Source organism: Saccopteryx bilineata, chromosome 3 (assembly GCF_036850765.1).
Source record: "Saccopteryx bilineata isolate mSacBil1 chromosome 3, mSacBil1_pri_phased_curated, whole genome shotgun sequence".
Taxonomy (NCBI): Eukaryota; Metazoa; Chordata; class Mammalia; order Chiroptera; family Emballonuridae; genus Saccopteryx; species Saccopteryx bilineata.
The window spans coordinates 266,711,105-266,738,895 of record NC_089492.1 but is presented as its reverse complement, the minus strand read 5'-3'; the positions used below and the strand labels follow the sequence as shown (position 1 = coordinate 266,738,895).

The 27,791-nt window shown below is 47.9% G+C and overlaps 1 protein-coding gene across 4 annotated transcripts in view; it reads right to left on the bottom strand.

Moving 5' to 3' along the window:
* Nucleotides 1-2,685: 2,685 nt before the first annotated feature.
* DLGAP3 (DLG associated protein 3) overlaps nt 2,686-27,791 on the bottom strand; it is a 102,925-nt gene continuing 77,819 nt past the window's right edge. For all 4 annotated transcript variants that reach the window (XM_066269707.1, XM_066269709.1, XM_066269706.1 and 1 more), the window contains exons 6-12: nt 23,093-23,306; nt 22,514-22,827; nt 22,022-22,107; nt 6,057-6,541; nt 5,066-5,157; nt 4,661-4,804; nt 2,686-3,577 (exon numbers count right to left, since the gene is read on the bottom strand). In XM_066269707.1, coding sequence (XP_066125804.1) covers nt 3,359-3,577; nt 4,661-4,804; nt 5,066-5,157; nt 6,057-6,541; nt 22,022-22,107; nt 22,514-22,827; nt 23,093-23,306 — 1,554 coding nt within the window. In that variant the 3' untranslated portion in view covers nt 2,686-3,358. The remainder of the gene's footprint in view (nt 3,578-4,660; nt 4,805-5,065; nt 5,158-6,056; nt 6,542-22,021; nt 22,108-22,513; nt 22,828-23,092; nt 23,307-27,791) is intronic.

The window sequence follows — 27,791 nt, the reverse complement described above, 5'->3', positions numbered from 1 at the left end:
GAGTGACATCTTCAGGGTCTCTTCATCTTTGCATTATTCCCAAGATCCAGTTTATGCATAGCACCCATACCTCCTGACTGTCTCTCAAATTAACCATCATTATCTCTTACCTGGACCACCTTAGCAGCTCTCTCAATGGTCTCCCTGCCTTCCATTTCCCCTGTCAGTGCATTTCCATTCTATTGGCCAAAGGGTCTTTCAAAAACTTAAATCAAAATACTGTACAATGAAATCTCCAGCTTAAGCCCCCCACTCCCACAACCATGGGTCCCTTTCAGTCACATCTCTTCCCCTGTTCTCTTCAGTCTCTGCTCACCCCATCATTCCCAATACCCTTCCATGCCTTTGCCCAAGATGGTCCTTTTGCTTTCAATAAATGTCCTCCCTTCTCTTTCTTGACTGCAAAACTCTAATTCATCCCGCAAGACCCAGTTCAAAAGGCCCCTCTTACAGAAAGTTTCCCAGACTCCCTAGCTACCAGAGGATCCCTCCCCTGGTCTCTTCAGCCCCTCTGGGAGAGCAGGCCTCCCTTAATACTGTCTTTCTGTTTGTGCCTGGCTATGGCCAGACTAGGAGTAACTCGAGCATGGGGAGTGGATCTAACCCTTCACTTATCCAGCACAACTACCCAGGCCATAATATCCAAAGGAGACTACTCGCCATCACCCCACGTGGGGAGATTTTAGACATCATGCCTGTGGAAGGATGCCCACACAGCTGCAGGTGCTGATCTGTTTCTCCCTGTCTATTCCCATATACTTCTTGGTCCTGGGAAGCTGACCCAATTTCTGGAAAAAGACACAGACCCATAAAAACCTGTATAATGTAGTGGGTTAAACTCAGACTCAGCCACTTCCCAGCTTTGTGATATGGGGGTAAGTTGTTTAGCCTCTCCAAGCCTCAGCTTTCTCGTCTGTAAAATGGAGGGGATGACAATACCTGCTTCACAGGATTTCTCTGAGTATTACCTAGTTCAGACCTCACCCATGACCCAATATTAGAGATAAGAAAATCTCAGAGAGGTGAAGTGACCCAGCCAACGTGTCACTTGGCAAGTCTGCAGGAAAATAGACAAGAGGAGCCTTTCTAGTGCTCCCGGACCTAGCCACCCATCACTATCACCCAGAGCACTTGTTACAAACTCACCTGAGCCCTGGCTGGTTAGCTCAGTTAGATGGTTAGAGCACCATCTCCACATGCTGAGGTTGCGGGTTCCATCTCTGATCAGGGCACAAACAGGAACAAGTTGATGTTCCTGTCTCTATCTCTTGCTTCCTCTCTAAAATCAGTAAGTTCAAAAAACATAAAACTCACCTGAGGGCACAGAGTTTCTTCATTAAGTCTTGGACAGGATCCAGGAATCTGAGACAAGCCTGAAGCTGACCCACTTTTGGGAATTCAGATCACATGGGAGCCCTCTCCACCTTCCAGTGGTCTCATGTAAGTGTGTATATGACCTCTAACTTTTCAGGTGGTCTTCCAAATCAGCTTGTAAAATATGTTCATGCCATTCTCCTATTCAAAACCCTCCATGGCTCCCACAGCCCTCAGGCCCAGGGCCTACCCTCCTCAAATTGCCCTGTACGATCAAGCCTCTGCACTCCCAATGCCTATTTTCCCCCCAGGGTTTTGCACAGCTGTTGTCTGATCTTGGAATATTCTTCCTCCCAGCCCAAGACTTCCTTCAGTGGCAAATACTTCACCATCTTTCTAGCACTCACCCTTATATTTTATCTGCTTGTTCACCACTCTTTACCATAAGACTGTAAGCTTCATGGGGGTAGAAACTACTTCTGTTCAGGGCCACTTCCCCGGTGTTGGATGCCAACAGTGATTCTTGATAAATGTTTGCTGAATAAATGAGTGAGAATCAGTGTGGCCCAGAAGAGCAGCCAATCCCCTGAAAAGCTTTTCCTCCTGCCTCAGGTTGACATGTCAACCCCAAGGACTATTTAAGGAGAAGAAAGGTATTTTGGGGTGGACACTGCCATTAAACCCTTTCCTGGGCTCACAAGACTATAGAACTAAAAGCTCATGGTTAGTGAGACCCGGATCTACCACCCTTACCCCTGTGTCATTGGACAGGTCCCTTAACCTCTCCTGAGCTTCCACTTTGTCATCTGCCATAAGGATGAGCCACATTCACATAATATACTCACCATTTGCCTGACCCACAGTAAATATCCAACTAGGTTTTGGTTGCTATTTAGCCCCCAAGGAAAGTTCTGTTCTTTGTCCCCCCACCCCCGGCAATGTGCCCACTCATGGGAGGCATCAGAAAATATAGGAGCATTTCTGCTGATGATCAGGAATGACTGGAAGCAGAGGGAACACCGGACCCTCAGGGAAAGGGAAACCAATATTTGTCCATATCAAAGAATAACCACACTCCCTGTTTATTGAGCACATGCTGTGTGCCAGGCACTGGGCTCTGGGCGCCCCTCTCCGGGAGAACCCTGGAGGACTAGGAGGCAGAAAGGGAAAGGAGTAGAGAAGTGGAAGCCCTCCCCTCTTCACCCCATGTGGAACCTTCCAGGAGGGCTCAGATCCTTCTGTGGCCATCTAGGGGGCCGCATCTTTCCCCAGCTGGCTCAGGCAATCCTGGTTCTCCCCAAACCAAGAGCTTGGGCTCCCTGCCTGCCCTCCCTCCACCCAGACCCCCATGCACTGTGCAGAGGTGGCATCTTCAGGAGAGAGCAGCTGGCTCGAGTGCAGTTCTGCTGTTTTATTTTTCCTGGGATACTCAAGGGGATGTGGAACAGCCACAGGTGTGGTAATGGGAAGCCCCCATCTCCCCTCCCCAGCAGCTGGGAAAGGGGAGAGGCCCAGGCGCCCTGGTCCTGGGTTGGTCCAGCCAGTGTGGTCCCTGGGCCTGGTGGCCTGAGAGCTGAGGGTGGAGCCCCTGGGAGGGTGGAGCGGGCTCCTAGGCGGGATTCGGGATTCTTCATAAAAAGCCACGAAGCTGATCCCCACGAAGCCCAGCCCCGCGGGGTGGGGGGGACGCAGAGCCCAGATGGGGGACCTGGCCCGGCCTGGCCCGTGGGGGGGGGCAGTAATGGATGGCATAGATGGTGCCCAAGGGGAGGAGGTGGGGACGAAGCGTCGGACCAGGAGGGGAGGAGGGTCCAGGTGAGGGCGCAGGGCGGAGAGGCACGGCCCCCAGCCCACCCCGGGTGCCTTCGCGTGGGATCAGGAAGGTAAAAAACCCACGAGAGTGTGACGGGCAGGAGGGGCCGGGGCGTGCGGTGCCGGCCGGCGGGCGCACGGGGCGGCCCGCGTTCACAGTGACCTCGACGCTGGTTGTACAGTACGGGTAGAAAACCGCGGGCCCGGGCCCGAGCTGGGCGGGCCGGGCGGGTCACAGCCTGGTCTGGGCCTCGGGGATGTAGATCTCGATGCTGTCGGCGCTCTCAGTGGCCGAGCTGTGCCGGAAGGAGGCGGCACGCTTGGCCGCCAGGAGCCGCTTGCGCGCTTCCTGCCGCTGCCGGTCCACCGAGTCCAGGGAGCGCTCCTTCACCGGCACACCCCGGCCCCGCAAGGGCTTCTTTGGTATCGGTGGAGGGACCTTCTTCTCCTCCTGCCGGGAAAGGGGCAATGGCTTAGTTCCAGGGCGGGGTCCCACCTGGCTTGCGCCCTGTATCTCCCAGAAGGATGACCCTCCTGAGGCTCTGCTGCGTGAGAGCAGTTACAAGCTGCTCTGTGTGTCAGCACCTAAAGCCCCAGCTATACCTGTGCCCACAAGGTCAGAACCCACATTTTTCTTTTTTAAAAATGGTTAATTCTGGCCCTGGCTGGTTGGCTCAGTGGTAGAGCATCGGTCTGGCATGCAGAAGTCCCGGGTTCAATTCCCGGCCAGGGCACACAGGAGAAGCGCCCATCTGCTTCTCCACCCCTACCCCTCTCCTTCCTCTCTGTCTCCCTCTTCCCCTCCCCCAGCCGAGGCTCCATTGGAGCAAAGATGGCCCAGGCGCTGGGGATGGCTCCTCGGCCTCTGCCCCAGGCGCTAGAGTGGCTCTGGTCGCAACAGAGCGACACCCCGGAGGGGCAGAGCATCGCCCCCTGGTGGGCAGAGCGTCGCCCCCTGGTGGGCGTGCCGGGTGGATCCCGGTTGGGCGCATGCGGGAGTCTGACTGTCTCTCCCCGTTTCCAGTTTCAGAAAAAGAAAAAAAAAAGAAAAGGTTAATTCTAATGAGCCTTGGTGGTCCTGTTCTTGACACCTGGAATCTGGGTGTTTGTTCACTCCCTCTGGGAAGTGAATGTTTTCACTCCAGGTCAGGAGGGGTGCAGGCAAGGCTGCAGGTGCTCACAGAGCAGGCTTCTGGGCCCCATCACACACAAGGTCTAGTGAGATTAGGGGATCCTTGAGGTTGGAGCTCAGGGCAGCCCGTGCTTCCGGAAGTTCTATCTCCACTTCCTCAACAGCAGCTGGCCCAAGGTGGCTGCTGCCACCTGGGGGTCTGTCAGCTTAGGCAGTGAGCACTGGGACCTAGCAGAAGCAGTGACCAAGAGTGTGGTCATTTTGGAAGAAGATGCTCACCATCACCTGTCAGTGCTGCCTTTGCTGCCCACGGGTCTCTTCTCCTGCCCCCTCCAACCACGTGCCTCCACGGGGAACAGGATTTTCAGGGTCTGGACTTGCCTTAAAGGGACTACCTCCTACCTTAGGCTCCAGAAGTTTCCAGCTGTTGGCCTTGAGTTGCTGTAGCTCCAGGAACTTGAGGGTCACATCCTCGATAGAGAGCTGCAGGAGGTCCCAGAAACCGGCCAGGTCCTGAAAGGTGGGCACAGGGAACGCGGTGGGGTCCTGTAGAGGAAGGGAACAGAAGAGAGGCAGCCAGTCAGGGAAGTCTGAGCCCCAGCCAAGAATAGAAAAACCCCACCCACCCTCACTGTCAGGAAGTCTCAACCTGGTAGAGTGGGGTGAGGACTGGGAGGCCAGCAGGTAAGAAAGGCCAGGCTTCTCACTCTTGGATACAAACACCTGGTCTCTCCTCCATACAAACACTCACACTGGGTCACCTACCAGGAACACGGACCTGATAGGCTCTATACCATGGGCACTCACCATGCTTTGCTGACACAGCCGGAAGAACTGCTGAACCTTCTGGGATAGGAGAAGTTGTGTGCTGCCCACAGCACTGCGGATCTTCTCCAGGACTGGGGAGCAGAAGGAGATTCAAGGGGGGAATGATGCATTTCCTTCCCGAGCCTCCAGGAAGTCTGCCCTGATTCTTACCCTTCCATTGTCTGACCCTTTCTGTCTGTGCATCTCCTCCTGCTCAACCCACCCCATCCTCAGATTCCTAACATGCAGCTCCTACCCTACTTCACCAAGAAAACCATATCCTCACACTGGTATTTCTTCTTTTATACAACCTACATTGCTTGAGTGCTTATCTTCCAGCATCAGAGAGCCAAGGACACCAGCCCCAGCCCAGCCTTTATAGCCTTTTAGCTAAGCAGGCACAAACTCCATGACCATCTACTGGCTACACTGTCACTCACCAGGGTACAACTCCTTGATTCATTAAGAATCACTAAATAATTTCACATGTATGACTCCTGTCTTCCGAGTCACTATCCCCAGAGTCTCCAACTCTGGGGAAGGATTGTATCTACCCTTGGATTGAATTTGCAGGCACGGGCCGTGTCTTCCTGGCTTAATCTTCACCTATGCCTCAGACATGATCTGACATTGTGCACTGCCTGCCCCTCTGCCTAAAGGCCTGGCCCCATCCCCTTGATCAAGCCCAGATCCCCCACACCAGCACAGATACTAAGAGTTCCCTTGGCCTCCATGGACTGGCAGCCATCACCTAGAAGGCCCAGCTTTAGCCTGGTCACGTTCCCCAGTCTTAGCCCTGGCCTCTGAATCTGCTTCCTGCTTCCTTCCAGGAGCTCCCAGAATTCCCTGCTGCCAATGGGGACCCACCAAGGTCTGGGGCTAGAGAATCAAACCTTAAGGGGGCACCCTCATATCCAACCAAAGAGCTCTCCTGTTAGCTACAGCCCTCCCACCGCCAGCCATGATCCCTCCGCGGAGCCCTCTCACTCACTCTCCTCGGGCAGCTCATAGTCCTCTGCCTCGCGCTCCATCTGCTGGCACCAGTGCTCCAGCTTCTCCACTTCCGCCCTCAGCATCTTGATGAACCACTCGCCATCCCGTGGGCAGGGGGACGTGCGGCCTGAGTCAGGGAGGCTACGTGAGCCTCGCTCCATCCAGGAGTCACGGCGCCCGACCCCAGGGCCGGGGGTGGGGGCGGGGGCAGGGCCTGGAGACCCATCGGTGGCCGGCGGCTCATACGGCAGTGGGTAGCCCTCGCGGTAGGCCCACTGGCCCTGCGTGTGGACCGTGCGGAAGACTGAGTAGGTGGGGGGCTGGGGCCCAGGCTGGGGTTCAGAGGCGTGCCTCTGGAAGGAGCGTCCGAACTGAAGGGCTTTGTCTTCTGTGGCCACCGTGGCCAGGCCGGCCAGGCCCTCCAGCTCCAGGTCTGCCTGCACGCCAGCCGTCACACTGTTGGAGCGCTTGAACCTCGCCCGCCTGGCAAGAGAGATGGCAGTCATCTCTGCCCTTGCCGAATATCATCCCAGCCTGCACCCCACCCCAGGCTAAAAGGAAAAGGGATGAGAAAGGAAACCTACAAAGTGATCCACGACCTTTGATTATAATAGTCCTTGCAACAGGTGGATATATAATACACCTACCTGTTGCACACCCTCTGGACAAGGCGATACTTAAACTGTTGAACCTGTAGAGAACAGCTACTGGCATAGATCAACTAGAACAGACACACTGCAGTGCTAGAGCACTGCCCTGAGGAAGCTGGCTGGGCGGGAGGGGCGGGTGATGCACCAGAGGGGCCAGGGTGGTGGCTCTTCATCAATGAATACAGAAGTAACCAGCATTTAACAAATGCTATGTCTTTGCTAATTTACACCAATTGTACAGGTATGTCCTTAGCCCTGCAGAGAGATGAATAAATTAAGGCCCAGAGAGGCCCATTGGTCCCCAGCTACAAAGGAGTAGAGCCAGGATTTGGACCCAGGACTGCTGCTCACTCCACAGCCCAAGCACTTCCCCAGGCACCAGCTGCTAGAACATCAGGAAGAACTGCCTTGAAGCAGCTAGGGAGTAAGGGAGGTGGCGGCAGCTGGGAGGACTTCTCCTCTAGGGACTCCCATGTCTCAGCCCAGAGCCTGGCCAGACACAGTCAGCTAGTGCCAGTGGAGTTGAATTAAATTGTTGGCAGGAATGACAGAAGGTCTGGAAATTTCTTGCTTTGAGTTAATAGTATGCAAATCATATGCAAAACAAAAAGTCAATTGGCCTTGTTTTTTTCCCCCCTGGGTTCTATGAAGAAGTCAGTTGCCCGCTGAGGTGCATGAGGCTGGGGTCAGACAGTGGGAATCAGGAGATGTAGGGGTGGGTAGAGAAGTGAACAGAAGTTTGAGGTCTGGAAATTCAAGGACTATAAAAGAAAGGCTCATGTGTCCTAAGCAGCTTCCATCCTTGCATGGTCAGGAAAGAGGGGCTTGGGGGCCAGCTCTAGGGGGCTCTCCAGCTTCCCAGAAGGTTCCCCCAACCCCCACAACTTCAGTCTTCCTCTTGCTGCCCAAGCCTTCTCTCCCTGCCTGTCTTGCCTGCCTGCTTCCCTCCAGCTGGCGGGCTGCCTGCTGGGAGCTTGTTGCCATAGAAACCAGGCCCAGAAGGATGCTGCAGGACCCAGGAAAAGAGATGCACTCATGTGCAGTCTCCAACAAGCCCTATGTCCCAACCCCCACCCAGAGAGAGAGAAAGCTAGAATATATCACGTTGCCTCCCACATGGTCTTCACCTTGGTGTCTGCTCTGTCCTGCCCTAGTCAAGACTTGCATCACCCTCTGCCTTGACTGTTGGGTCAGTCCCCTTCTAGACATCTCTGCCTCTACTCTGCATAGCACAGAGGAGCACTGGATTAGGAGTCAGACCTGAGTAGTAATGCTGGTCTTGTTGCAATGTGCCTCTGGGAAGTCACTCACCCTCCAGCTAAGCCATCTAATATGCATGTGTATATGTATATAAAACATGACTATATATTATATATAAATATACACACTATATAAAATGATAGGACTAGACTGGTAATTGCCCAGGTCCCTCCTCTCTCTAAAATTACACCTTGCATATTTTAAGATCTGGGAACCAACACTCCCTCACCAATCCACCCAGGACTGGAGTAGTTTTCATAAAGTTGACCTCTGCTCAATTCATTCCCCTGCTCAAACTTCTTCCATAGCTTCTCATTGCCAACCACATACAGGTCAAGCTTCCCATGCTAGTGCCTACCCAATGCCAGCATACACTCTGGTTGTAGTCCTCTCCAGCCTCATCTCCCCTGCATTCTCCTTGTTCCCCAACTAGATTATATTGGCCCTGACTCTGAGTCTTTGCCCATACTATTCCCCTGCCTGAAACGGCCTGCCTGCTCCTCACTTCCTGCCCATCCTTGGCCCAAGTCTCCTCTTCCTCTGTGAATCTCCAGACTGACCCTAAGAGCATCCTCTATACCAAGGGTCTCAAACTCAACTCAGCATGTGGGCCGCAGAGCAAGATCACAGCCGTTCGGCGGGCCACACTAGGTCTACAAAAGGCAACTGTTACGCAACACTTTTCTCACTGCAGTTGAAAACAACAACAAAAATCAGTACAACAAACACAATCGTACATGCAGTTTACTCAGTGTCACAAAACGACCAGAAACTGTAGTTCGCATCACAACTGCTGTTAACTAAGCTAATATCTAGCTAGGATGCTAGAGAAATGAAAAATACAAGTAGGCCCCTAGGCTTACTTAATTTTATCCAAAATATTTTGAACTTCGTGGATTAGTCTGCAGGCCGCACAAAATTGTTCGGCGGGCCGCAAGTTTGAGACCCCTGCTCTATACTATACCTCCTTCAGCAGTCTACTTGCATTTGGAGGCAGCCCCACTGTTCGGTTAAATTGTTCTGTTTCTGGTGAGAGTCTTGTGTGTCTAACTGAACTGTTAGGATGCACTTTGGCTCCCTTTGAATGTTTTTTTGTGTCTTTGAGCTCCGGGAGCTCCAGCAGTTGCAAACCACACCGAAAAAGGTAGGGCTGGCCCCCAATAAATACAGTATTGAAGACCTGCCTTCCCTGCTTGCTTTCCTGTTGCCCCCACAAAACACGTTATCTGTTCTCTGGTACCACTGGGTTTGCTGCCTTTGACCTGTCCTCTTAGGTGTCCTGAGAGGACCGCTCTCTGTCTTGATGGACTAGGCCACATAGTCTGGAACAGAAGCATAAGTGCCCCAGGCTTGATGGTTCTCAAGTCAGTTCCTCAAGGAGCTCTCTCACTGGGTCCTCTTCAAGGAGGACCAAAGAAGTTGAGGAGTTCATGGGATTACCGGAAGCACAGTCTTCACCAGCACTCCCGACCAGGGGCCAGAGATTTTCACAGCACAAGCAGGGTTCAGTCATCCCTGTGCAAGTGGCATTTGTAAACAAAGTATGGGACAAGATCACCCAAGAAAAGAGCAATGGAACAAAGATCCAAAGCCCCAAGGAATGTTTCAGGGGTGGGGTGGAGACAGCGTAGCATCCAAGGTGCCTTAGCCAGAGAGGACAAGAAAGAACACCAGGACACAGGCACCTAAAGGCAGACAGGGGACTGAGGGGTCTCAAGAAGGAATGAGCAACCAACATGGAAAATGCAGCCACTTAGGAATGAAAGGTGTCCATAGATTTAGCAATATGGAAGCACTGATGATCAGGGCAAGTCGGTTTGGTGGAGTTTGGAGGCAGACACAGAAGGCAGGAGCTGTCAGGAGATGGAGAAAACTAGGCAAGCTCTTGAAAAGAGTTTGTTGAAAAGGGAGGAAGAAATCAAGTAAGTTAAGGATTGGTCCAGAAGTGGAGAGCAGCCCCACCAGATGACCTCAAGCATTACAATGAAGTGAACAAGGAGGCTGTCTGCTGGATATTTGGGGGTGGGAGGTGGGAGAAAGGATGAAAATGAGCAGCTTTAGTAGGGGGCAGCCTAGCAGAGGGGTACTCTGGAGCCAGACTTCTTGGGTCCAAGACCCAGCACTACGGCTATGCCTCAGTTTCCTCACCTATAAAGGAGAATGATAATAGTACCAGCTCATAGGATTGTTATGAGATAATAAGTATAAGGAACTTAGAACAGCACCTGGTGTGCCCACCGTAAATGTTAGCTAGCGTATGGAGAGGCACGAAGGACTGCAGGTCTTGCTGAAAAGAAAGGAAGCCGGACAACTGACGTCATCAGAATGCAGCACTGAGAAGCCTGCTAGGGCTTTGGAGTTATTAATTATTATGAGTGCTGTTGATCATTTCCATCTGTTTCCCCACAGCACCCTGAATAAAATCTTTTATACTCCATATCACACTGTATTGCGGTTAGTTATTTGCATATCTATTTCCCTTACTAAATAGGACAGTTACTCATCCTTAAATGTTAGGTGAATGGCTGCTTGGAAGAAAGGCTAATAGAGACCACTAATCATCCCCAATATCCATTCTTCCTTAGTACAGAATCCTACAATTTTAAGCAGGACACATGACCATTTCAAATAAAGATTCGTTTACCAATCTCCCCTGCAGCTAGAGGTAGCCATGTAGCTAAGTTCTAGCGCACGAGATATAAACAGAAGTGATATCTGCAACTCCCAGAAATGTTCTTAAAAGGAAAACATGCCCTTCATTCCTTCCTCCTCCCTGCTGACCAGAACGCAGACATGATGGCTGGACCTCAAGCAGCCATCATGGAACACAAGATGGAAACCAAGTGCTAAGGACGGAAAAGCAGCAAGATTGCAGGTGCCTGGGTCCTGACACTGGTGAGCATCTACCAGCCCTCAACTGACTCCCTCAACTTCTTAGCAAGAGAGAAATAAGCATCTGTCGTATTTAAGTCACTGTCATTTGGGGGTTTTCTGTAACTTACAGCCAAATCTAATCCTGACTATACTAGATGCATTTTCAGGGTAGTGCAGTCTAGGGCTCATGTCCCTACTTAGTTTTGCATTTGGCAGTATTTGCTGTGGTCTTCACCAATAGCTGTAAACACAGGATAGAGATTGGCTTCAGCTATGAATTGTCCCTAATTCATAACAATGCCTTTTACAATATTTTCTCCCCCAAGCCTTTTGACAAGGTTGAGGAGGCCTCTTCCTCTAGAGTTCTTTAGCATGACAATGATCACATTTCTGATGATTCTGGAAGTTGCTATCAGTTACTTCAGGGAGACATTTCTACTGTGATTCTCTAAGGAATAACACAAGGGGCTCTGGGAAAAAAATTGGCTCATCCCAAGAGACACCATATCCAAAGAATGCTCAACATTCAAGAGTTGTCTAAAAGGTTTTGCCAAGAGTACATGGCAGCAGGCTGGCAGGGGGTGTGAGGGGAAGTGGGCAGAGAGGAGTAAGGGCAGGGACATTTCAGCAAGGCTCAGCCACTGTACTAGCTCCCACTTTGAGAAAGCATCTAAGACCTTAAACATATAATCAGCCTGACCGGGCAGTGGCACAGTGGATAGTGTCAGACTGGGACACAGAGGACCCAGGCTCGATCCCTGAGGTCACCAGCTTGAATGCAGACTCATCCAGCTTGAGCATGGGGTCGCTGGCTTGAGTGTGGGATCGTAGACATGACCCCATGGTCGCTGGCTTGAGCACAAAGGTCACTGTCATGAAGCTCAAGGTCACTGTCTTGAGCCCAAGGTCGCTGGCTTGAGCAAGGGGTCACTCAATCTGCTGGAGCCACCCGGTCAAAGCACATATGAGAATGTAATCAATGAACAACTAAGGTGCTACTATGAAGAACTAATGCTTCTCATCTCTCTCCCTTCCTGCCTGTCTTTATCTGTCCCTATCTGTCCCTCTGTCTCTGTCTCTCTCCCTCTCTCTCACTAAAAAAAGAAAAAAAATGGGGTGGGAGATTCAAGTATAGTCATGATGGTCAGTATGGAACCATCTTGGAGTTCATGGCTGAAGAATGGAGGCAGTGTCCACGCTCAGGGCTTGTGGTCAGGTGGCAACTCGTTGGTTTTGCAGGACTTCTTGGAATATAACTTCGAGGATGGAAGCTTCCCTTCCCAGGGCTCAAGGGACTCTATTCTTTCAGCATACTCCCTTCCCAAGGTCCCCAAAGCAACAATGACCATGATGCTAAAAAAGAGGTACTGGGCAGAAGACGGCCTTCTTACACAGAGTTCTCCAGGTGGCTGCAGCTGGACACAGGTGGATAAAAGTAGGCTTGTCAGATACAAAACTCCAGTTTAATTTTAATTGCAAATAAGTAACAGAAATTTTCTAGCATATGTATGTCTCATGTAATATTTGAGAAATACACTAAAAATTATTCATTATCTGATAATCAAATTTAATCAAATATTCTGAGTTTTTAATTTTGTTTTCTTTTTGCCAAATCTAGAATTTAAGAAAAGGTCTTGTTGGGAGGGATCTAGAAGTGGAAGATACAGGGGATCTCCCTGGCTAGAGAGAGTTGGAGACAAAGATTACATGGTTTCTATATTCTCAAAGGGCCCCAGAGCATTCTACTGATACCCAGCAAGGACATCCGATGCATTCTTTTATTATGGCCCAGAGTGCACTGGGTCTGGGAATAAGGCAGGATGCCCTAAGATAGGGCTGGTAACTGTGCCTTTATTATGGTCTCTCTTACCACAGGGGCTTAGCACATGCTGGTCCTTCTGCCTGGAACACTCTCATCTTCACTTTCACCTAATTTTTGTTCACCTTTCAGATCTCCACTCAAATGTCACTTCGTCAGGGAAGCCATACCTGACCCGTTTGGCTGGTCAAAGCCCCTATGTATACATTCTCATAGCATACATACCCCTCCTTTGGGGCACCTCTCACAGCTATTTCTTCTACTCCATTTATGAGGTGTTTAGATGAACACGGCAATACTTTCACAGGGCAGGAGCTATGCCTAGTTCTGCTCACCTTTGTATCCTTGGTGCCCAGTGGAATCATTGACAAAGACTAGGGATACAGTATATTCTGGACCAATGAATCTGGAGTGGGGGTCCAATGGAGATGAAACTGAAGGGCCACCAATTCCCACCTCTGTGTATTTTCAAGCCAAGTCACCACTAGTGATGGGCAACTGGAAAGACCCACCGATGACTCTCAGGTATTGGAGGCAATAAATCTGAACTCCTCACCCAGTAAGTTAGCAAAGAATGGCCTGAAAGGCAGACAAGAGAGACTTTTCCTCCCTGGCAAGTTTTAACACCAAAGTACAGAGAAGACAGAGACAGATACTGAAACCCGTCAGACAGGAACAAGGACCATTTCCTTGAAGAAATGAATGGCAGCAGTGGGGGCTTGTCCTGGGTATTTGCCTAGAAAGGCTGCTGGTATTCACGGCTCATGTTTCTGTACCAGCTGGGGCATGGTGTGCGGTAGGTCAGACTGAAAGTGCCAGGGACAAAAGGGACAGAGAGGATGGTGCAGGTGTAGAACTAAGGATGCCTTCAGCACACAAGCAAGGGAGCCTGGCCAGAAAGATGTGCCAGAGTTCTTCTCTTCGCACCTGTCAAGCCCTCTGGATTTCCAGTGTGATCACCTGTTCCCAGTAATTCAGTTCTTTAGACATTTACCCCAAACCGTCTCACCGCCCACCCCACCAAGGCCTTCCTGAGCACCTACACAAGAGCAAGGAAGACCTTATTGTCTGCCTGTCCCCACCCTTCTTGACTTCGCTCCAAATGCTTCTCAAGCCCTGGCTAAGTAGCTCAGTTAGTTGGAGCATCATCCTGACCCCCTAGTCGCTGGCTTGAGTCCAAAGGTCGTGGTCTTGAAGCCCAAGGTCACTGGCTTGAACCCAAGGTCGCTGGCTTGAGCAAGCGGTCACTTATCTGCTATAGCCCTCCAGTCAAGGCACACATGAGAAAGCAATCAATGACGAACTAATGTGCCGCAATGAAGAACTGATGCTTCTCATCTCTCTCCCTTCCTGTCTGTCCCTGTCTGTCTCTCTGTCTCTCTCTCTCTGTCACTAAAAAAAGACAAAAAACAAATGCTTCTCAAATTGGTCCACTTCTCTCTGTATCTGCTGCTATCATCCTAGTCCAGACAAACGATCAATATTGTAGACTGAACCAATTTAGGAAGCTCCCCCCATCCACCTCTTAAACATATAGAAATGCTGAATAAAATAAAAGTGAAAAATGTGGATTTGCTACATTGCCAGGCTTGAAATAAAGAAGAGAAACCTTCAGGTACCAGAAACAAAAAGGAAATTCAAACCACAAGCAGTGAGAGGAAATCTAAGGCAGATGAACCACAGAAATATGGGGCCAGACATATGCTAGGGGCTAGATCAAGGGTCGGGAACCTTTTTGGCTGAGCGAGCCATAAACGCTACATATTTTAAAATATAATTCCATAAGAGCCATACAACGACCCGTGTACATTACACATTATCCAATAAAAATTTGGTGTTGTCCCGGAGGACAGCTGTGATTGGCTCTAGCCACCCACAACCATGAACATGAGCAGTAGGAAATAAATAGATTGTAATACATGAGAATGTTTTATATTTTTAACATTTTTTTTTATTAAAGATTTGTCTGCGAGCCAGATGCAGCCATCAAAAGAGCCACATCTGGCTCGTGAGCCATAGGTTCCCAACCCCTGAGCTAGATGGTAACACCCAGGGAAACTAAGAGAGGAGACCCCAAACTCGTGCATCCCAGAGAGCTGGAAGGAAGACCCCATGCCTAAAGCCAAGAAGGGTCATTTCATTTACAAATTTGGACTAGAAAACTCGCATCATGATTCAGGAGAGTGGCCAGGAAGTAAGACACGGAGAAAACAAAATATTAAGGCTGCTTTGGGTGTGGGTGTGGGGTTCAAATGAATACTACCAGTAAAATACAGAAATCTCAAGCTAAGATAATTCACTCTAAAAACTGCCCCAAGCTCAAGAAGTACTTAAGCATAAAGGAAATTGAACCCATGAGGAAGAAGTAGGTAGTAACAAATAGCGAACACATAAATTGTTACAAACGTTTGTAAAACTAAACTATTAAACTATAAAAGATATAACAACAACTCATTTAGACAAGTTTTTTTAAAAGGTATAATCAAAATAATACATATAGCATGGGAGGTGGGAGGGGGAGTTAAGAAGGAAATTAAGTGTTGCAACGTACCTGTTTTGTGCCTAAGAAGGATAGAAATAATGACTAATTTTAGACTTTATTAGAAAAATATAAAATTCAGTCTATTTGTTAAAACCTTGAGAAAAATTGCTCCTAAAATGTAAATTTCCAAACAGTGGAGGGAAAAAGCAGATATGAAGTAAATTTGATTAGTTAATAGAAGGCAGAAAAGTAGGGGAGGAGTACAACCAAAAATATTTTTAAAAGCATATAAATGAAAGATTTTTAGAGATGATAGATATAAATCCAAATAAATCAGTAACCAAAACACACATAAGTGGATGAAGTATGTCTACTAAACTCTAGCTCTGAACAGCTTACAAGCCACACATCTAGACAGGAGGACATAGGAAGGTTGAAAACAAAAGATAAAAAACGATGAATTGAAAAATGAACCAAAAGAAAGCAGCCATAGCAACTAAGTCAGGCAAAACAGACGCTCGGGCAAAAACCATTAGTAAAAATGAAAGGCAGCCTATTTAATGATAAAAGGGCCAGCCTATCAAGAAGCTACAACAATCTTAATCCTGAATGCTGCTAAATAGCACCTTCTCAAACTAAAAAAAAAAAAAAAAAAAAAAAAAATTTAACAAAATTACCAGGGAAAATGACACATCCACATTCATGGTGAGACATTCTGACGCACCTTTTTATAAATGGTAGATCAAACATTCAAAAACTCAAAGATAAACATTTGAAAAATATGGCTGATTGTATATACTATATGTATAATATATGAGGGAGGAAGCTTTGTCAACCTCTAAGGGATAAATATCATACAGAAGGCATACTGTGATCACAATTTAGCACATTAAGAATCAATAGAGCCTGACCAGGCAGTGGCACAGTGGTTGGAGTGTTGAACTGGGACACAGAGGACCCAGGTTCAAAACTCAATGTCGCTGGCTTGAGCCCAAGGTCACTACTTGAGCAAGGGACCACTCACTCTGCTGTAGTCCCCCAGTCAAGGTATGTGAGGTAATTTAGTTAAGGCAATTTAGAGAAAGCAATCAATGAACAACTAAGATGCCGCAATGAAGAATGGATGCTTCTCATCTCTCTTCCTGTCTTTCTGTCCCTATCTGTCTCTCTGTCTGTCACACATACATATAAAAAAAGCAATCAATAGTGAAAAGGTAGACCCCCGTTACCCCAAAATACATTTGAAAGCTAAAAAAATGTTTTTCTAAATAATTCACAGGTTAGAAAGAAAATTATGATGAAAATTTACAAGCCATTTCAAACTAAACAATGAAAACAGTGGATCTCAAAACTTATGAGATGCAGCTATAGCAGTTTAGTTAGAAAGGAATTTATAGCCTTAAAAGCACATGTTAAAGAATTAGAGGCTGAATAAAAGGCAAAACTGGCAGAAGAAAGAATATAATAACACAAAAGTAGTAGATGGAAGAAAACATTAATGATAAAAGAGAAATAAACACACCTGACATTGGTGGCACAGGGGATAAAGCATGGATCCAGAATGCTGAGGTCACTGGTTCCAAGTCCTGAGGTCACTGGCTCTGAGCTCAAGCTCATCAGCAAGGGGTCACTGGCTTGAGCTGAGGATCATCCGCCTGATCCCAAAGATCACCAGCTTGAGCCCAAAAGGTTGCTAGCATGAAAAGCCCAAGGTTGCTGGCTTGAGGAAGAGGATACTGGCTCAGCCCTGGTCAAGTCACATACAAGAAGCAGTCGATGCACAACTAAAGTAAAAGCAACTTAAAGTTGATGCTTCTTATCCTCTCTCTCCCATCTTGTCTCTCTCTCCCCAAAATGAGAGAAATAAACAATAGAGATGCTCACTAAAACAAAAAAAGGTCGTTTTCTAAAGATTAATAAAATATAATTTAAAAAATATATTCTTAAAAATTTAATAAAGTGCCTGACCAGGTGGTGGCGCAGTGGAGCGTTGGACTGGGATGCGGAGGACCCAGGTTCGAGACCCCCGAGGTCACCAGCTTGAGCGCAGGCTCATCTGGTTTGAGCAAAGGCTCACCAGCTTCAACCTAAGGTCACTGGCTGGAGCAAGGGGTTACTCGGTCTGCTGAAGGCCCGCGGTCAAGGCACATATGAGAAAGCAATCAATGAACAACTAAGGAGTCGCAATGCGCAAAGAAAAACTAATGATTGATGCTTTTCATCTCTCTGTTCCTGTCTGTCTGTCCCTGTCTATCCCTCTCTCTGTCTCTGTAAAAAAAAAAAAAAAAAAAATTGTGGTATTTGTGTTTCTTCATTAAATAGCTCCCCGATTTAAAAAAAATTAATAAAAATATATTTAAATGATAAATATGCAAACTTCAGGCAAGATTAATCAAAAAAGGTAGAAAAGAATGAAAACGAGCATAACCTATAGATAACCATAAAAGTTTATGAAAGTATAATAATATAACAATATTTGTGCCAAAATTTTTCAAATTTGTCAATTTTTGTAAACTGGTCCATTTTAAGAGAAATATAAATTACCAAAATTAACTCAAGAAGAAAACTGAAACCAGAATAGATCAAGAACTACTAAAGAAACTGAAGCTATAGTTCAAAAAGTTTCTCCTATCCCCAGACGGCATCAGGCTGAGATAGTTTTATAGGGAACATTTACCAAACCTTTAAGGAATAGATAATTCCTACTTTACACAAATTGTTCCAAATAATAAAACATAGAGAATGCTATCAAACTCATTTTAGGAGTCTAGCATAACCTTAATACCTGAACTGAATAACAACAAAATAGTAGGCCAATAACACCTATGAACATAGATATAAAAATCTTAAAGAAACAGCTATTCAAAAATCCAGCAAGGTATACACAGCAAGTCTGTCACCAAAACTTCTAGAGTTCAATATAGACATTCTTTTCTTTGTCTATTCCACCACCTCCCTTGCAGTTATATACCTCCCATGTGATGAAGTTTCAACCAATGTGATGTAGGTGAAAGTGTTGTAACTGTCACAAAGTCTTTAAAAAAAGGAAGGGCTGGGCCCTGGCTGGTTGGCTCAGTGGTAGAGCATCAGCTCCGCATGTGGAAGTCCTGGGTTTGATTCCCAGTCAGCACACACAGAAGTGCCTATGTGCTTCTCCACCCCTCCCCCTCTCGCTTCTCTCTCTTTCTCTTTCTCTTTCTCTCTCTCACAATCGAGTGAGTTGGCCCTGGGCACTAAGGATGGCTCCATGGCCTGCCTCAGGCACTAAGAAGAGCTTGGTTGCTGAGCAACAGAGCAATATCCCAGATGGGTAGAGCATCACCCCCTAGTGGGCTTGCCAGGTGGATCCCAGTTGAGGCACATGTAAGAATCTATCTCTGCCTTTCCTTCTCTCATGGATTAAAAAAGGGGGGGAGGGCTCTGTCCCTCTCTCTTCTTTCCTCCTATTGTTCAAAATACAGACAGGATGACTAGAGCTTGACCTTCAGGTTCTTGGATATACAATGATACACAAAGGGTAGAAATGCAGCAAGATAGAAGAAGCCCTGGACCCTGCCACTTCACTTTTATATCCAGGCATTTTGGGTTTTTTTTAATGAGAGGGAAAAACTATTTTTTATATAAGATACTACTGAGGCCCTATTACTCACAGCCAAACTTAATCCCAGCTGATAATAGTATCAAGCAGGGTTTATCTCAGGAATGAACAAATGGGTCAACATGGAAAATCTATTAATTCATCACATTACAAATGAAAATATGATCATCTAAGTAGATTCTGAAAATGTTTTCAATAAAATTCCCCTCTAATTTTCTATTTTAAAAAAATGTTAACAAAAACTCTTGGCCAACTAGGAATGGAAGGAAATTTCCTTAACCTGATAAAACAGTATTCACCAAAATCTGTAACAAACATCAACAACCTTATAAATGGGAATTGAGAAGATATCCACTAACATCAGGATTGGACTAAGCGTGGTACACTCAACAGCAAACCAGAAGTCCTATTCAATGAACTGTTATAAAATAATATATATAGCTCAGTTGAGAGCATGGCCCTAGATGGGCAGAGCATCAACCCCAGATGGGGGTTGCCAGGTGGATCCTGGTTGGGGCGCATGCCAGAGTCTGTCTCTCTATCTTCCCTCCTCTCACTTGGAAAAGAAAGCAAAAAAGAAAAATGAAAAGGAAAGGAAAACAGAATTAAACAAAATATCCTCATCTGCAGAAAAAAATAACTGCCTACATAGAAAACCCATCATGATTTTCAGATAAACATGAATCCTAATAAGAGAGAGCAGCACCTGACCGATGGTGGCGCAGTGGATAAAGTGTCAACCTGGGACGATGAGGACCCAGGTTAGAAACCTCGAGGTCACCAGCTTGAGTGCAGGATCATCAACATGATCCCAAGGTTGCTGGCTTGAAGCCCAAGGTCACGGGCTTGAAGCCCAAAGTTACTGGCTTGAGCCCAAGGTCACTGGCTTGAGCAAGGGCTCATTGGCTCAGTTTGAGGGCCCCTTCTCCCCACCCACCCCATCCCCTTCAAGGTACAATGAGAGAAGCAATCAATGAACAACTAAAGTGATGCAACCACGAGTTGATGCTTCTCACCTCTCTCCCTTCCTGTCTCTCTCTCTCTCTTTTTTCTCACACACACACACACACACACACCACAAAAGAGAGAGAGCAGCAAAGTTGCTGAATATAAAACTAATATATAAAACTTAAGTGTCCCCATACATCAGCAGTGCCCAATTATAACATACAATAGAAAAGAAGATTCCCACCACCAGATCTTCCATAATGCAAAAGATCATCACCTTTCCTCCCCCTATCCACCATTACTTCCCTCATATCCATTCTCTACTCAGCAGGTAGTGATCTTTTGTAAATATAAATTAGATCTTTTGTAAATATAAATGTCATATTCCTTCTTTGACCTTTTAATGGCTACTCATTAGTTATAATTAAATTCTACTTTGTCATGCCCACCTGACATAGCCTGGCCCCTGCCACTACCCCATCCCACTCCACACCAGCCACATGAACCATCTTTCAGTTACCGATGCAGGTCACACTCTTTCCTGCTTTAGCACCTTCACATATGCTAGTCCCTCTTCCTGGAAAGATTGCCCTCACCCCCCACCCCCAGTCATCATCTGAGTGTTCCTAGTTAATCTTCAAATCTCAGCTTAAATGTCACCTGCTTAACCTAAATAAAGTCCCTTTTCTTTTAGCCCCTGCTCTTTTCTTTCACATTCCTATCATAATGTGTAACAATACCCCATTACATATTATACTGTAATGAGTAATCATATTTTTATTCATGGATGATTTATTCATTGCCTTGATTCCCCTCTAAGCATAACTTCTATGAGGGCAAGAGTCATGTCTTTGATGTTTCCCTGAGCATTTAACAGAAGCTGCCATATAACAAATGCTTAATAATTATTTTCTGAATGAATGACTCAGTGAATGAATGACAGTTTGCTAATTTAGCCAGAGTCTCAGTAGAATGAATGCCTACTGCACTATTCCTAGGATTCAGGCTTGTTAGGAGGAATAGGGGGACCCTAGATATATCTGGATGAGGGACCAAAAAGCCTTATGTAGGAATGAATGGGAGGGAGCACACGGGCTTGGTTTATGAGGTGGGGGGGAGGGAGCAGGATCTGAACACAGAACTGCATCTATCCATAACTCCTAAACCACTTCTCAAGAAACTCGAGTCAAAGACTTGAGGAAGTGGGTTGGCCATTAAGTGCTACTTTTCTGTGATATCTGTGGAATATTAAGAGTTTGGAGGACAGTAGCTTTCAGGAGTTATGGGGACAAGGAGCGCAAATGTTTGCCACCCTCGATGAAAGCATTTACAGCCTCGGGATCATGAGGAGCTACAGAGAGCTAGAGTAAAAGTGGAGAAAAATGGTGAATCCCACAGGAACCCCAAGATTTGATCAGGCGCAGACACACACACACACACAACACCCCAGGGGTTCCCATAAATAGCTTGGGAAACTTTAGGGGAGGCCCAACAATGGTAACTGGGAACACAGCTGCAAGGGACTGCTACTGAAACTCTAGTTTTATTCCTCCAGTGGATATGGCCCAGGCAACACAGATTCCTACGTAACTCTGACAGCCAGCCAGCCCCAGGCAGGTTCCCAGACACCACACTTAAGCCATTGGCCTGGTGGCATCGCAGCCCAGAGAGAAGACAGGCCACTGTGGCACTGCCACATGGTCATCAGAGAATGCATCTTCCCATAGGAACTCAACAACAGTATTCCCTTCAGAGCTCATAGTGCTAATTATTCCACTGTAAATTAAGGAAGCAGTGTTTCTGAGGCCACCTAATGCCAGACTGCTGGTTGCTGGTATTTCTACCATCTCAGGTACATCACAGACTCAGGCATGTAATAGGGACCCCCGAAGGTTAAATGCTGCGTGAGCCAAGTGAAGAGGAGTATTATATCTGTCAGGGGCACTTGAGAAGCAATCTTTGTGTTTATTTGTTTCTCTTTGAGCTCACACACTGGTGCACCACGGGAAGTCACAAGGCGCTGGCAATTGCTGGAAGCCTGCTCAGCACCCACCTGTTACCTCTCCCTACCACTCCCTTTCCACAACCACTATATATCTCTGTCCACCTCAGAGCACCTGGGACAGGCACGGGTACAAGAACTCACTTTAGATTTGATGACCTCCTATCTCTGGAGTAACCTCAGTGACTACACTGTCTCTCCTCCCCATTAAAAGAACTTGTCTCATCCAGGAAGGAATGGCGCCCAGGAAGACCAGGCCATTGAGTCGATATGCAGTCCTCTCTCTTCTTCTCCCCTAAGGACCCTTGAGATGGCCCCACTCAGACCTACCTCTTGTCCTCTTCCACCTGCACGCCTATGGAGTGGAACTCTCTTCGACTCCTGTTCTCTGTGTCTGAGTCTGAGATAGTCTCCACCTGGTGGCAAGGTTGAGGAGTCAGTGGGGGCTAGACCAGGGATGCAAGTCCTTCCCAGGGAGAAAGGCCAGCTATGTTTGAGCCCTCAAGCCAGCTGGCAGATCCGGCAAAGACAATCTGCCTGAATGCCTGAACAAGATGAAAAGCCCAGGAAGTCAGCGGCATCAAGGTGGCAACCTCTGGGCACCACTCTCCACTCTCCAGTAGGGATTATGGCGCCAGAAAGAGGGACAAGGGAGTGGGCTAGGGCTAGCTGGAGCAGCCCTGTCAATGACCAAGCAGAGGGGCTACCTGTAGCTCAAAGTAAGCTAAGGAAAAGGTCTAGGTATCCAGAAGGCCCCAATGACCCACTCTACTCATCCCCAACTAGCTAGGGCCCGAGTTTTTGTCCACCCCTCTTTCATACCTGCACCCCAATGGACGGCCGCCACTTCCGCTGCCGCGCCAGGCTCCGCAGCTCCTCCCTGCCAGGAATGGTCTTGATGATGAGTGTGGGGGGCTTAGGGCTGGCTCGAGGTGGCACCGGCGCCAACTCCAGAGTGCGCACACCCATGGCGGGGCCGTCCAGCCCGTCCGCGGAGCTGCAGCGCCGGGCGGGGCCCTCGGCCGCGGTGAAGCTCTCGTGGGCGGAGTCCGTGCTGCTCTGGGCGGTGATGGAGATGCGTGGCGGGGCCTGGCTTCCCGGCGGGATGGGGGGCGGAGCCTTTCTGAAGTTGAAGGCTGTGGCCGGGAACGCAGATACGCAGCGGGTGAAAAACGCGTCGCTGCAAGTGTCTGTGGCCGACCACCCGACACGCCCACGCGGTGCCCAAGACTCCACGTGCTCCCACGTACAGAGCCCAGGGTTTGTTCTCCCCACCCATCATCAACCCTAGAGGGGCAATCGGTCTGTCTGTCCAAGGTCACACAGAGCAGCTGGGCCAGAGGCCAGAACCAGAACCCAGGGCGCTCTAGGGCCCGGCTGGGGGCAAACGGGCGTACTCACAGGAGCCGGGCCTCCCTGAGACAGAGGCTGGAGCGGCAAGGAGGGGCAGGCAGTCGTCGTCTTGAGAGCAGCCGGCCTGGATGGCCCGGAGGTAGCTGTGGCTCCGCATGCGGAAACAGCCGGGCAGGTCCAGGGCGTCCACGGCTTGGGATTCAAGCTCCCCAAACACAGACCCGCACACAGCCTCCAGTTGCTGGTTTAGCTCCTCGCTGAGCTGGGGACAGGGGCCCAGAGGATAGTTAGCGGGGTGCTAGGATGGGGTGGGAGTGTCTAGAATTTGTCTAGATCTGCAAAGATGGTGTTTCTGTGTGACTCTTCTGCATTTGATTTTTTTTTTTTTTTTGTATTTTTCTTAAGTTGGAAACAGGGAGGCAGTCTCCCGCATGCGCCCGACCAGGATCCACCCGGCATGCCCAGCAGGGGGTGATGCTCCGCCCATCTGGGGCACCGCTCTGTTGCAACCAGAGCCATTCTAGTGCCTGAGGCAGAGGCCACAGAGCCATCCTCAGCGCCTGGGCCAACTTCGCTCCAACGGAGCCCTGGCTGCAGGAAGGGAAGAGAGAGACAGAGAGGAAGGAGAGGGGGAGGGGTGGAGAAGCAGATGGGCGCTTCTCCTGTGTGCCCTGGCCGGGAATCGAACCTGGGACTCCTGCACGCCAGGCCGATGCTGTACCACTGAGCCAACCGGCCAGGGCCCGACTCTTATGCATTTGGACTGAAAGAAACCTTCACTCTCTGCAAAAAAAGATGGAACCACCTCTGCCTTGTGCTGCTCCCTAAAATGCCTTGAGGTCAGACTTAGGGGTCCAAACTTTGCGCTAAATACTCCTCCCTCCACCTCATCTATGCTTCTTCCAGATGGGTGGCTGTACCTCAGCATCCAGACCACCCCATTGTTCTCTCCACCTAGTCCCAGCTCCTCACAGTTTCTCACCTGAAGCTGAGGGAGGGGGCAGGGACCTGACAGCTACCCTCCTGCCCAGTATGGGAGTGGAGAGATGCAGGGAAGGTCACGTTTTATTTTATTATTTATGATCCACTACATTGTAAAACTGATTGAAAGCAACTTACAGAGATACATACCATGCAGCAGGACAGAAACTAACTGGTAAGTGATGGAGCAAAAAATTATTAACCTGCAAGTGTTACAGGCCTTCCCCCCACCTTCTTCCCACTAACTAGGACTCTGGTTTGGCCCACAGGTTCCTTCCCTGTCCTCCACTTCTAAGGAACCTTGCCATTGCTGGACAAGGTTCTTGTTTTTGTTTCTGATATTTTGTGGAGCAGAATCCATACTGTTAAAAAAAAAAATTAAAGCAACTAGCTTGACCAGGTGATAGCACAGTGGATAGGAGTGTCAACCTGGAACACTGAGGTCCCAGGTTTGAAACCCCAAGGTTGCCAGCTTGAGCACAGGCTTACCAGCTTGAGCACGGGGTTGCTGGCTTGAGTGTGGAATCACAGACATGATCCCATAATCGCTGACTTGAGCCCAAAAGTCAGTGGCTTGAAGCCCAAGGTTGCTGACTTGAGCCCAAGGTCGCTGACTTGAGCAAGGGCTCACTGGCACATATGAGAAGCAATCAATGAACAACTAAAGTAAGACAACTACGGCCTGACCAGGCAGTAGCACAATGGATAGAGTGTCGGACTGGGATGCAGAGGACCCAGGTTCGAGACCCTGAGATCACCAGCTTGTGCGCAGGCTCATCTGGTTTGAGCAAAGCTCACCAGCTTGGACCCAAGGTCACTGGCTCGAGCAAGGGGTTACTCGGTCTGCTGCAGCCCCACGGTCAAGGCACATATGAGAAAGCAATCAATGAACAACTAAGGTGTCACAACGAAAAACTAATGATTGATGCTTCTTATCTCTCTCCGTTCCTGTCTATCCCTCTCTCTGACTCTATCACTGTAAAAAAAAAAAAAAGATAATTAAAGTAATGCAACTACGAATTGATGCTTCTCATCTCTTTCCTTTTTTGTCTCTATCACTAAAAAAAAATTTAAGCAACTAAAAAGAAGGAAAACAAAAATTTTCTTCACAGAACCATGTCACACAACACTGCACTATGACTACACCACAAGGGCTATAGCTTCATTTGTGATATATGAGAAAACTGGTGCAAAGAGAAAAATATAAGTAGGAGAAGAAGGTGATCTGGTGGTACACTGTACACCCAGAGCACCGGATGTGTGCACACTGGACCCTGAGCTTCAGAGCAGCCAAAGCACAAAGGAGTCTAGCCTATGGGCTGCCTGCACAGGTTATGAAGTGAGACCCACTTGAACTCAAGTTCTGGCTCCACTACTTCCTAGCAGTGTGGCCTGAGAAAATTACTTAAAGTTTTGGGGCCTCAGTTTAATCATCTGTCAAATGGGAATGATAATGGTACCATCTTCACAGTCTATTTGAAGGACTCAAAAAAAAAACCTGCAAGGCACTTGGTACCAATGCTGGCACACAGTAAGCACTCAGTCAGTGGCATGTGAGGGTCCTCTCACTGAGCCCAAGAGAAATTTCCTCATGACTGATTATGTAGAAGCCATAGAACAAAGTCATGAACAAGGACCTCAGTAGCATTCACATGGTGAATGTGACAAGTATCCCATGGCTGCATCTCGTGACATTTCCCAGGAAAGACTTATAGCCTCATATGTATGTGTAGTCCACAAAGGCCCAAAGGAATGGCTTGATCCATGTGTAAAATGCAATGCAATGTTTCCATAACTCAGCTTCCAAAGCATAATATGGTCTCAGGAGATACTACATCAAATTAAGGAGGAATTTCTATCCCATTCTACTGATGGGCAAATAAATGCCCAGAAAGGGCAGATGAATTAGCTAAGGATACTCAGCTTATACATGGTAAAACCAGTTAAATGCCAGGTTTCCTGGCTCTCACACCAGGCCAGCTGAGCATCAGATTCTCCCGGGAAGCATGTTAAACCAACACTAACTCAGGCCCCCCCTCAACGATCTGAACCCAGGACTCTTTAACTATGTGCCTCTCTGCTTTGGCCGCTTGGAAGCTCGGAACCAAATTTGCTGGAGATTCAAACTCAGTGGTTCCAATGTGGGGCCATTAATTCTAAAAAGGACTGTCTGGACTTCTTTTGGCAGCTTTTTCTAAAGGAACTTTATTACCAGAATAGAGAAGTCACAAGAAAAATCAAACCAAGATCCTGTGGAAGTTAAGTTCACCCACATGTGACTGGCATAAACCACACTCCTATGGCAGCTGTGGCTTCACTGTGACACTTGTGAGTCTCTCAGTTTCCTATCCGTGGAACTCTGGGGTCCTGAGGACCAGCAGTGGTGCAGTATTTTTTGAAGCTCAGGAGTTGATCTAACTCCTGCTACTTCTAGGCCAGACTCAGCATACTCCCCTCCTAGAACCAGACTGGCCTAGAGGGTCCCTTGTGGAGCATAGAAGAGCTGACCTAACCCCAGCAAAGAGCATTCTGGTCAAGATACCAGGGATGGAAGGACTCTTGTTCTGCAGCTTCTCTGTGTACCTCTAGCATTCTTGTGTGTAAAACACTAGGCATAATATCTGGCATGTAGCAGATGTTCAATGAACATCAGCTACTATTATTAGCAGCAAGATGTTCTTAAATCACAGTGAAAATACCTCTTAGAGACCTCTCTTTCCCAGGGGTTCTGAAGCTCTTGAAATCCCAACCATATGTTAGCCCCCCACTAACTCCACACAAGGCAGAGAGAGAGAGAAAGGGTGAGAAGTTCCCTGGGGTCACACACTTTCCATTTCTACAGGCCAAAAGGAGCTTCAGGAGTTCCAACAGGAGACTGGGACCCAAGGGAAATACAGAATCATATAGATTCTCAGAGGAATACTGCACCTGAGTTGATCTTTACTGTATTACGATTATGAAATTGTAACATTATACTGTGAATTCTCCTATGATTCCTAGACTGCCTTCCACCCTGTTCTCCTAGCTCCCACTTTCAGAGGAATCAAAGTCAAAAGAATCCTCTTGGAAATAAGAACCTTAGCTTTCCTCCAAACCAGGCTCACAATCAATAAATAGTCCCAAGGGTATGGGGTATTTAGAAGGAAATACTTTGTTTGAAACTAATTGAAAATTGTCCATGGTAGAGTTGGTGGGTCCAACTCAGGGGTAGGCAACATGCTGTATGTTTTATAATATATATCATTTAGTTTAGATAACCTTGAAAAACCCTCCCATTTCAAAACACCAGCTAAAATATAACAAATGTCATTTTATATGCATAGCTGAGCTCACAAGAAAGCAAGATAAATCCCCAGGGGACAAAAGCAAAGAGGAGACTGGAAAATCAGAATATTAACTGTGTGAGCCAAAGCTGCAAACAGCCCAGTGGAGGTAGAAGGTGAGAGGAGGGGTTGCGGGTCTCAGTAACCAAAGGGCTTAGGTTTTAGCTCCCACTTGGGAGGCAGCTGTAAGACTTTGGGCCCACATGAAGCACGGAATTGGAATGAGAACCTGCATAAAAGTAAGAAAAGGGAAAACTTTGATGAAAACATAGACTAGGGAAGAATATTATTCGGACAGACTGATGATAAGGAAGCTAGCCTATAGTCTAGGCCAGGGGTCCCCAAACTTTTTACACAGGGGGCCAGTTCACTGTCCCTCAGACCATTGGAGGACCGGACTATAAAAAAAACTATGAACAAATCCCTATGCACACTGCACATAT